Source organism: Hyperolius riggenbachi, chromosome 2 (genome assembly GCF_040937935.1).
Source record: "Hyperolius riggenbachi isolate aHypRig1 chromosome 2, aHypRig1.pri, whole genome shotgun sequence".
Lineage (NCBI taxonomy): Eukaryota > Metazoa > Chordata > Amphibia > Anura > Hyperoliidae > Hyperolius > Hyperolius riggenbachi.
This window is the reverse complement of record NC_090647.1, coordinates 559135776-559147871: the sequence shown is the minus strand read 5'-3', so window position 1 is coordinate 559147871 and position 12096 is coordinate 559135776. Positions and strand designations below refer to the sequence as shown.

The 12096-nt window shown below is 44.3% G+C and overlaps 1 protein-coding gene across 3 annotated transcripts in view; it reads right to left on the bottom strand.

The window, feature by feature from the left end:
• ATP6V1A (ATPase H+ transporting V1 subunit A) overlaps nt 1–12096 on the bottom strand; it is a 79716-nt gene that overhangs the window by 44025 nt on the left and 23595 nt on the right. For all 3 annotated transcript variants that reach the window (XR_011026577.1, XM_068270911.1, XM_068270912.1), the window contains exons 2-3: nt 2861–2924; nt 1406–1502 (exon numbers count right to left, since the gene is read on the bottom strand). Coding sequence is in view for 2 of the 3 variants with exons in the window: in XM_068270911.1 (XP_068127012.1) it covers nt 1406–1487 (82 nt within the window). In the remaining variant the exon portion in view is untranslated. The remainder of the gene's footprint in view (nt 1–1405; nt 1503–2860; nt 2925–12096) is intronic.

Below are 12096 nucleotides of genomic sequence, written 5' to 3'. Positions count from 1 at the left end.
TCGCTGCTTTGCTTGCAGTATTTTGCATTAATCTAATCAGAAAAGCTAGGCATATGTCTTTCTTGTATAAAGACAGACTTACCTAAGATCCGATAGATTCCCACGGTGTCCCTCCAGTCCCCCCACTGCCAAGTGCATACCCTCCCTCCCCCGAAGTATTCCAACAAGGGCTTGTCCGAAAGAAGATCAGGGCAGAGCTCCTCTTCAGTAATGAGCTTCACCGTACTGCAGCTGTGTGAGTGTGGCCAGGCCTGAGCAGTAGATGCGCTGCCCCGATCTTCCGGAAAGTCCCAATGAGCAGCGGTGAGGGTACAGGAAGCCTCTACAAGATCCAGAGGGAACTCTTCTTCAGTAGGTACTGTAGTTGTGAAACTAACAAAGTGGCCCAAAAAGGGCTTATACTCGAGTCATGCGTATACTGAGTGTGATGGTGTTCCCCAGCCGCAGTGGTATGCGCATAGTTTTCAGCTACCGGTGTGTGCTCCCCACTTCGGAATTGTAGTCAAAATAACAACTTGCCAGAGTGTCATCCCGGCATAAGTGGAGTGATGCACGTGAACTTACCGTTTCCCGTCGCCAGGATTCATCTTTGGCTTGCAAGTTAGTCTCACTTTTGTGACGCCCTCCAGTGGCACCTCACATTATGTGCATCACGGCAGGAGCACATGCTGGGGGACACTCAGGCAGCAAAAGACCACATCCCGCACCAGTGGAGGTAGTACATGCCAGAAGACATTCAGGGAGCACAAAACTCTGCATCTCCCAATTCAGCGGGGGGAGCACATTCCAGGGGACACCGAGGAAGAACAAAACTGTGCACCTCCCACTTCAGATTCACATCTTTGCATGGGCTCTTTCCAGCGAGTGCTTTTGTAAAGAATAAATGACATACTGAGAATCCCCCATGAAGAGATGGACTAGTCAAAAACCAGTTCTGTCAGATTTCTACTACCTACTGTAAGTGACAGCAACATAGTATAAAAGTCAAAAGGGGGGGGGGGGGGTTTAGATCAGCTTATACTTGGGTCAGCTTATACACAAGTATTTGCTTTTTTTTTAACCAGGGTACGCCTTTGGTTCCCTTTAACTGTATAAAAAAGTACTGCAAAGGTAAATGTAAACTCAGGAAGAAGATCTGGTTGAGTAAGGGACTCAACCAGATGATCTTCCTGAGTTTACATTTACCTTTGCAGTACTTTTTTATACAGTTAAAGGGAACCAAAGGCGTACCCTGGTTAAAAAAAAAGCAAATACTTGTGTATAAGCTGACCCAAGTATAAACTGGGTTAGAATATGGAGTTACAGCAGTGGATGAATCCTCGCACACAGTCCTCCCTGATACAAGTCGGGATATAATTAGCTGGGACAGCGCAGCGTTTTACTACAAGGCAGGCGTGGCACTCACCAGGACCGGACACGCCATGGACATAGCCAAATCGGCTCTCCCGCTCCTCATCTCGGATCTTTGGTAGTTTGGAGAAATCCATGATTATTTCTGGTACCTGCAGAAGAAGAGGATGTATCTCAGAGGCGGTCTAAGCAAGCCATGCCGCTGGTGATTACCCTCCATCCCGGACTTCATCGCATGGCAGAGATAAAATGAGATATTTCATAGGTATCAATGAGGAGGGGGAATTGAAACGTCCCCCTTATGTTAGAAGAGATCACCAAAAGACTTCTGGAAAATTGGATTAAAGTGGTAAAAAAAAAAATTAAAAAATACATTTCTGCTCTAAAACATTTAACACAGCAAACCCCCAGGATATTTTGCCACATGAAGACATTAAAGTGGACCTGACCTCCGACCTCCACTCTGCTCTAAAAGATACATCACAGCATAATTTCTTTGTTATAGCTGATACAAATCCTAAAATCATTCTGCAGTATTTCTACTTCCTGATTCATGGAAGCAGACATATTGCTAACAGCCTGTCCTTTCAAATGAGCTTATCGGATATCTGCCACGGGCAGTCATGTGACACAGGGGAGATCAAATTACAACTTGTGATTAGACACAGATGAGGGGGAATTGGACAGGCTAAACTCTCTAAATACGCACAGGGTGTATTTCTTTATGCTTTCCTTTTATCCTGTGCAAGAGTTCAGGTCCACTATAAGGCTCTGTTCCCATTTAAGCTGAGAATGGACATAACGCCCGATAGCAGCATTAGGTGGTCTTTGCCTCCCTAACCCCCTCCTGAAAAGATAGCAGCATAAGGTGGCCGTTGTGACCGGTGTGACGACTCTGCAACAAATCAGGGCCCATAGGGACCACCATGAACTTAAAGAGAACCTGTAGTGAAAATAACAAAATTAATATAATTGATTATATTTTACAATACGCCTTTATAAATTATTTAGTCAGTTTGCCCATTTTAAAATCTTTCCTCTCCCTGATTTACATTCTGCCATTTATCACATGGTGATGACATCTTTAGTTCTGCCAGGTGATCTGTACGGAATGTCTGTTACTTGGAGCTCTGTGCACTGCTTGCTTGTCAGTTGGAAAAAGCCATTATTTCCCACAATGCAACGAGGTTCACAGACAGGAAACTGTCAGGAACTTGGTCATGACATCACATTGTGGGAGGGGTTTCACTACAATATCAGCCATACAGAGCCCCCTGATGATCAGTTAGAGAAAAGGTAAAGATTTCTGGTGGGAAAGGGGGTATCAGCTACTGATCTGGATGATGTCCAATCCTTGGGTACAGGGGAGACCTGGAATGCACATTGGTTTGCCCCTATGGAAGTGCCGGCACTGAATACAACAGGCTGGCTAACGTTTTGCAGGGCGCACCAGTCTGCAGCATACCCAGATACACAATGTGTGCAGCAGCCTGACCCCCACAATCCTCACCTGAACCGCAAACTGGCGACTATGAGGCCCAAGACTCGGAATCCGGGAATCTCCGATCTGTCACCTGGATAAAGACACAAAACGATATGATCATCAGAAACATGCGCAGAACAAATATCACAAAGCATTGTTCAGATTATCGGCGTTCAGCAATAACAGGGCTGTGGAGTCGGAGCAATTTCGGGTGCCTGGAGTCGGAGTCGGGGAAAAATGCACTGACTCCGACTCCTAATGAATTTGTAACTGTAATTAAAATAGAAAATATGATAAAATGTTCTATTTCTAATACAGTAATAGCTGTGCTCAGTCCACAAAAATGAAATAAACCAATCAAAATTAGTTACTTGTGCTGCTTCAATAAAGCAGTCCCCGTATTTTTAAGGACAGATATACATATCTGATTGTGACTGTATATATGATGTGTACACAGGAATCTCTTATATATACTAAATAACATCTATACTGTAAGTATAAAGCCTGATGTGTAGCTGTGTCACTAATAGAGATGGTCAATGAGATGGAAATAATTCTGCATTGATGCTGATTTATGCAAATGTACGCACTCTCTTTGCTGATGAAATCAAGTAATTTGATATGTTGTTCAAATTTGGTTTGGTGACTACAAATTAAAGGGTACCTGAGATGGATGAAAAGAAGAGTGTTATACATACCTAGGGCTTCTTCCAACCCCCTTCAGGCTAATCAGTCCCTCGCTGTCCTCCACCACCTGGAACTTCTGCTATGAGTCCCGGTAATTCAGCCAGTCAGCGCTGTCCGGCCGCATGCCGCTTCCACAGCCAGGAGCATTCTGCACCTGTGCAATAGTGCTGCACAGGTGTAGTACGCTCCCGGCGGCGGAGTGTGTGCATGCGCACTACACCAGACTGGCTCAAGTACCTGGACTCATAGCAGAAGATCCAGGTGGCGAAGGAGGACAGTAAGGGACTGATTATCCTGAAGGGGGCTGGAGGAAGCCCCAGGTATGTATAGAACTTTAATTTCATCTGTCTCAGGTTTACTTTGGTACACAGTAGTACTATACTCTACATATGCATCCCCACAGAGCTGCAGGGAATCCACTGAGAATGTTGTGCACATTGAACACAGAGGTGTTGTCTGTCACCCATAAACCTTGTTCAGATTGTGCATGAAGAATGTGTAATAAAGGAAGAATATCCTTATTCCCCTGCAGAGTACCTGCACATCACTCTTACATGTACCCACACTTACATTGCCTAGGGCCTGATAGATGTTCAGATTGTGCATGAAGAATGTGTAATAGAGGAAGAATCTCCTCGTTCCCCTGCAGAGAACCTGCACATCATTCTTACATGTACCCACAGTTACATTGCCTAGGGCCTGATAGATGTTCAGATTGTACATGAAGAATGTGTAATAGAGGAAGAATCTCCTCATTCCCCTGCAGAGTACCTGCACATCACTCTTACATGTACCCACACTTACATTGCCTAGGGCCTGATAGATGTTCAGATTGTGCATGAAGAATGTGTAATAGAGGAAGAATCTCCTTATTCCCCTGCAGAGTACCTGCACATCACTCTTACATGTACCCACACTTACATTGCCTAGGGCCTGATAGATGTTCAGATTGTGCATGAAGAATGTGTAATAGAGGAAGAATCTCCTCATTCCCCTGCAGAGTACCTGCACATCCTTCTTACATGTACCCACACTTACATTGCCTAGGGCCTGATAGATGTTCAGATTGTGCATGAAGAATGTGTAATAGAGGAAGAATCTCCTCATTCCCCTGCAGAGTACCTGCACATCACTCTTACATGTACCCACACTTACATTGCCTAGGGCCTGATAGATGTTCTTTGTTCCGGTTTGTACCTTTTACAAGTACTCTTACCAAGGACTAGTTTTAGTCTGAAGGGAATAAATTTAGTAGTCTACATATCCTTCTCACTTCAGTTGTCTTGTAAAATTCCTAAGCATTGGCAGTTAAGAGACGAATTTCACGTTACATACTTTTAATCAACAAAATTACAATATGCAAATTAGAGGAGTCGGAGTCGAGGAGTCGGTGGAATCCTAAACTGAGGAGTCGGAGTCGGTGGATTTTTGGACCGACTCCACAGCCCTGAGCAATAACACAACATAAAAGCTCACATGGGGTTGAGTCATAAAATAGCAGGGTAATATTACTGTGCAGTGTCACCCACGGAGCATGGCAATATTACTGTTACTTCAGCGCATAATTACTACTAGACACACTAGTAGCGCGATTAGTGTAACACACGCATTACCCTAGTAGCAGTCACACTACTAGCGTACCGCGTGGTAATTACGTGCGGGAGTCATAGTAACATTGCCATGTGCTGTGGGCGCATAGTAATATTACCCCGCTATTTTATGAATTAACCCCATACACACATAATAGGCACATTCACACGTCCGCCAGACAACAGACTGTTCTCCTACACTTGTGCCATATGCAGTGCGTTTTAGGCCACGCTGCGAGTATTGCGCAGGAATGATAATACATGTATTACTCAAGGCACATAGTGTGAATGAGGTCTTAAGCCCAATCTACACGATACGATTCTTTGTGCGATACGATTACGATTCTATTTATGATCCGATTTAATCCGACATGTCCAATCGGGATTCGATTCAATTCAATTTGCCATTGCAAAACAATTTTTTTAGAATATTTTATTTTCTCTGTTTCTGCAGCTTCAAGAAATAGTTTGTATGTTCTCAGGATTGCTCTGGTCAATCTGGTTTCTTCCCACATCCCCAAAATACTGAAAACAACTGGCTCCTCCTAAAACTGGCCTTTGAGTATGTTAGGCCATTAGACTATGACTATGGTAGGATTAGATTGTGAGCTCTTCTGAGGACAGACAGTGACATGACTATGTACTCTGTAATGTGCTGCAGATGATGTCAGTGCTATATAAATACATAATAATAATATGGTAGGATATTAGACTATGACTATGGTAGGATTAGATTGTGAGCTCTTCTGAGGACAGACAGTGACATGACTATGTACTCTGTAATGTGCTGCAGATGATGTCAGTGCTATATAAATACATAATATGGTAGGACATTACACTATGACTATGGCAGGATTAGACTGCGAGCTCCTCTGTGGACAGTCAGTGACATGACTATGTACTCTGTAATGTGCTGCAGAAGATGTCAGTGCTATATAAATACATAATAATAATAATATGGTAGGACATTAGACTATGACTATGGTAGGATTAGATTGTGAGCTCCTCTGAGGACAGTCAGTGACATGACTCTGTACTCTAATGTGCTGCAGAAGAAGTCAGTGCTATATAAATACATAATAATATGGTAGGACATTAGACTATGACTATGGTAGGATTAGATTGTGAGTTCCTCTGAGGACAGTCAGTGACTTGACTATGTACTCTGTAATGTGCTGCAGAAGATGTCAGTGCTATATAAATACATAATAATAATATGGTAGAACATTAGACTATGTCTATGGTAGGATTAGATTGTGAGCTCCTCTGAGGACAGTCAGTGACATGGCTGAGCATGCATATCAGATGTTTCTGACTGAAGTATGACTGGATTAGCTGCATGCTTGTTTCTTGTGTAATTCAGACACTACTGCAGCTAAATAGACCAGCAGGGCTGCCAGGCAACTGGTATTGTGTAGTAGCAAATAAATATGGCAGCTTACATATCCTTCACACATCAGTTTCCCTTTAACAGAAACCCTGGACACACGCCTGGTGTCAGTATGCTTAGAGGAGTGCAGGCTGCAAAAACTAACAATGTGTATCACCCAGATCAATTATATGTGCTTTCCATTCACAGGCATACAGACCGGGGACATTCATTCACAGTTCACACAGAGACTCGTGCCAGCGGTTACTTGTGATATAACAATATTTCAGCACGCTCTCACATGAAGGATAATCGCCAGAATGGTGTAACTGCGATAACTTGTATCTAGGCCCGAGAACAGTCGCTGGTCCTTATCTCGGTGTCGGGATTGTCTGACAACCAGTCATGGAACGTTTGTTTCAAATGTTAATTAGTGAAGCTTTACCTGCAGTGAAAAACTCACCTGAGGTAACATGATGAGATGCTCTGTCTTGTAGCGTAACCCTCACTGATGAGGGTCACGCTACAATAAAACTGACCCATAAAACTGTTGCCTGGCATAGAACAGCTTCTGAGTGCAGGAGATAGATAAACAAGGTCAATAGTTCATGTTTATTGTTTCTGCTCAATGACAGTCTACATAGTGTTCAAGCTACAATACATGAACTGTTGACCTTGTTTATCTATCCCCTGCACTCAGAAGCTGTTCTATTCCAGGCAACACTTTTATGGCGTTAATTCCTCATCAGTGAGGGTTAAGCTACAGGACAGAAAATCTCTGTGTAGAGGCCCTAAACATTAGGATGCAGGAATTCCCCCGAAATCTAGGCTAAGGCTCACCCCAATCACAAAACAACACACAGACAACCCAGCTCTGAGAGGACATCACTTGCCCCCTCTACTGATTTACAATCAATCCCCCCATGCCCTGAATACTGATGACCCTGTCTGGGAGAAATCATGGAGAACCATGTGATTTGTTAGATCAGCTGATAGATTTGCAAAGCTCTGATTTGCTGTGATCACACCATGCTTTAGCACATGATCATGACTAGCAAATCAGAGACTTGCATATCTATCATGTGACCAAACAGATCACATGCTCCTCTATGAGTTCTCCTAGACACGACCATCTCTAGTCATGAACTGTGTTCTGCATTCTACAATAGAGGGCAACAACAGATTTACCAACCCTGTCAAAAACAGAAGACAGATCTGTTCAACCGGTACATGTTTATGACCTGGCGTAGTGTGAACTGACCCTTTAAGCAGGGCTCCCACTTGTTTTAGCGGAAAAGCCCATGGTTTTCAAAAGATGATTATTTACGTTTCCTTTACACTTTGCTAACAGCCAGCTGACCGATGGGAGCACAAATCACACATGGTGTGTGGAGAAATACAACAAAGGCTATCTTTTTCCTGCACGTGGGGAAAAAAAATCCTGAGTACTCAATGTCATCGTAAATCTATGCTTTTTCACTTCGTGGTTCAACATGTACGATCCTTGCAACTGTGAGCCCTGCTTTATCCCAATGGAGATTCCACCACACCGAGGAGTGTCGCTCCCACTGTATAGTGGTCACCCACGGAAAACAAAACAAAACATTTCCATCAGTTTTAAATGAAATATTTTCTATCCACCTGTGTTGATCACTATTCATTTTCTGGAGGTGGAAGATTAGTTATCAGCAACTCGCATGGACCTGGCAGACCCTTCCAGGTCAGATCTCACACAGACTCTAATGAAAGCACAGCAGGGGGGGGGGGGGGGGGGGGCGCAGAACTGAGTGATGTAGTATACCGCGCCACAACCCCCAAACACCGCGCACGCACGCGCACACACACACACACACACACACACCTACACACACACACACACACACACACACACACACACACACACACACACACACACACACACACACACACACACACACACACACACACACCTACACACACACACACACACTTATAATGTCATTAGCACCAAAACAGATAGAGCAACACAAATACTACACCACCATCCATGTCTATGGGCGAGAAGATTCACACATCACAAAAAAACACATCAATGACAAAAATTCTAAGCCAATCCAGCTCCATATGAGAAATAGTCAAAATTTTTATTAAAGGGGCACTATGGCGAAAAATTGTAAAATTTAAAATATGTGCAAACAAATAAAAAGTACATTTTTTTCCCAGAGTAAAATGAGCCATAAATTACTTTTCTCCTATGTTGCTGTCACTTACAGTAGGCAGTAGAAATCTGACAGAAGTGACAGGTTTTGGACTAGTCCATCTCTTCATAGGGGATTCTCAGCAAGGCTTTTATTCTTTAAAAAGATATTCCCTAAAAAAGGATTTAAACAATGACGCTGGCCAGCTTCCCTGCTCGCTACACAGATTTTTTGGAAGTTGGACAGAGCAACTGCCATTCACTAAGTGATTTGAAAATAAATATATCTCTGAGAATCCCCTCTAAAGAGATGGACTAGTCCAAAGCCTGTCACTTCTGTCAGATTTCTACTACCTACTGTAAGTGACAGCAACATAGGAGAAAAGTAATTTATGGCTCATTTTACTCTGGAAAAAATGTACTTTTTATTTGTTTATGTTTGCACATCTTTTACATTTTACAGTTTTTTTCACTGTAGTTCCCCTTTAAGGAATTCGTTATAAGAACAATTAAAACCAGAAGCAGCCACGGGGTAGTGCACAGTGCGGAGCAGTGTGCAGCAATAATATACATCCTGTTATAAATATAATCTAGCTCCCAGGAGACAGGACAGAATATTTCAAATCACATATGCTGTAGCCAATAGCAAAGCGGCAGTTCAGTATGCCGCACAACACATATCTATATGTCACTAACGTTATCCATAGAAGTTCAGCACATGCTAAAATCATAAATGAAACATTCACCCCAGGATAAATGATTGTTTCATTTATCTCTTTAGCATGTGCTGAACTTCTATGAATTAAGCTAGTGACATATAGATAGGTGTTGTGCGGCATACTGAACTGCTGCTTTGCTATTGGCTACAGCATATGTAATTTGAATTATTCTTATATGTATCCTGGGAGCTAGATTATATTAAAGGACAACTGAAGAGAGGTATATGGAGGCTGCCATGTTTATTTCCTTTTAATCAATACCAGTTGCCTGGCAACCCTGCTGATCCTCCGCCTCTAATACTATTAGCCGTAGCCCCTGAACCAGCATGCAGCAGATCAGGTGTTTCAGACTTTAAAGGAGAACTGTAGTAAAAGGTATATGGAGGCTACCATATTGATTTCCTTTTAAGCAATACCAGTTACCTGGCTATCCTGCAGATCCTCTGCCTCCAATACTTTTAGCCCTAGACCCTGAACAAGCATGCAGCAGATCTGGTGTTTGACAATTTTGTAAGATCTGACAAGATTAGCTGCATGCTTGTTTCTGGTGTGATTCACACTACTGCAGCCAAATAGATCAGCAGGGCTGCCAGGCAACTGGTATAGCTTAAAAGGAAATCAATATGGCAGCCTCCATATACCTCTCACTACAGTTCTCATTTAAAGTCAGAACTGACAAGACTAGCTGCATGCTTGTTTCTGGTGTTATTCAGATACTACTGCAGAGAAATAGACCAGCAGGGCTGCCAGGCAACTGGTATTGACTAAAGGAAATCAATATGGCAGCCTCCGTATACCTCTTACTTCAGTTCCCTTTTAAAGAGAACCCGAGGTGGGTTTGAAGAATATTATCTGCATACAGAGGCTGGATCTGCCTATACAGCCCAGCCTCTGTTGCTATCCCAAACCCCCCTAAGGTCCCCCTGCACTCTGCAATCCCTCATAAATCACAGCCACGCTGCTGACAAACAGCTTGTCAGAGCTGGCTGTGTTTATCTCTACAGTGTCAGTCTGCTGCTCTCCCCGCCTCCTGCAGAACTCCAGTCCCCGCCTGCATCCCTTCCCTCCCTGCTGATTGGAGGGAAGGGACGGGGGCAGGGACCGGAGCTCTGCAGGAGGCGGGGAAGCAGCTGAGACTGACACTACAGATGTAAACACAGCCTCACAGCACGGCTGTGATTTATGAGGGATTGCAGAGTGCAGGGGGACCTTAGTGGGGTTTGGGATAGCAACAGAGGCTGGGCTGTATAGGCAGATCCAGCCTCTGTATGCTGATAACATTCTTCAAACCCACCTCGGTTTCTCTTTAATAACAGGATTTATATGATTGCACACTGCTCCGCACTGTGCACTACCCAGTGGCTGCTTCTGGTTTTAATTGTTCTTATAACGAATTCCTTAATAAAGATTTTGACTATTTTTCATATGGAGCAAGATTGGCTTAGAATTTATTTTGTCATGGACGTCTTTTTTGTGATATCTGTTTATAATGTCATGTCTCAGCTGTTTACACACACGCACATTAACCTATTGGGGACTGCCGTAGGTTGAATCAACATCCGGCAGGTGGTGGTACCGTTCTGACCGGACGTCGCTAAAGAACTGCTCCCGACGCGATCGTGCGCACCCGAGAGCCGAAATCTCCCCCGAGTGATCAGCAGCCATCGCGTATGGCTGCTGATCACTACGATCGCCGTCGGATCGTAGTGATCACTTACACAGCGGCGGCAGGGGGGAAAAGAAGAGGATCCACTCACCTCCCTACTGTTCCAGCGACGATCGGCACCCCCCCCTCCGCTTTGGCCGGCATCTCTGTTACATCTGACGTCAGCACCGGGTCCCGGCTTGATGACGTCATCAAGCCGCGACCCAACCTGAGCGTTATTTGGAGCGGAAATGCCGGCTGGAGAAGAAGGGGGCTACCGCGGCTCATCGCTGGAGCCTGGAAGGTGAGTGATGGCTTCCAGCTGCAGGGGGGACACCTGCCTCCATGGGGGACACACAGCCCAGCACACCACAGACGGGATCCAGCCGCCCGACCACCCCCTCCACCGCAAAATGCCCTGGCCGGTCCCGAAGTGGTTAAGGCTAAGTCACAAGTGGATGAGCTCAGCAGTGCTTATTCAATCGCTACAGGCAGCAGGAATTCTGCACGATTTGTCACTTATCAGGAAAAGGCACAACCTCTACTCTGTGATATCGCAGCACTAACATTGTCGGGGCAGCGAGACGGTCGGATGTGACGTCACAAGGCCGATCCGAGAGATTTCATGCTGAAATTGATGGGGAATCGTCCTGCTGTGGTGTATGAGCAGCTAACAGATCTCTCTCTTATCAGATTCAATCAGAGGTGGATTTGTCTCTTGGTCGAATTTGCCCCTCATCGCTAGATGTATGGCTAAGTTAAAAGACAAGCAACAGCATAATAACCTTTAAAGAAAAACATTTATTCAGCTGATACAAATCCTGCAATAAATCTGCTGTGTGCCTACTCTCTGCTTTCATGGAAGCAGACATAGGGTTAATTGCTGGATACATACGTTACGTTATTCCGTTCGATTGATAAATTCCGTCATGTCCGATATCCCGCTCGATCGTATTACCGCTCAATTTCTCATAGAAGTGAATGGAAAAAGATAAGAAAAATGAGCGGAACAGAATCGAGCGGAGACTAGCGGGAAAAACGATTAAGCGGGGAATCGAGCGGGGAATCGAGCGGGAAA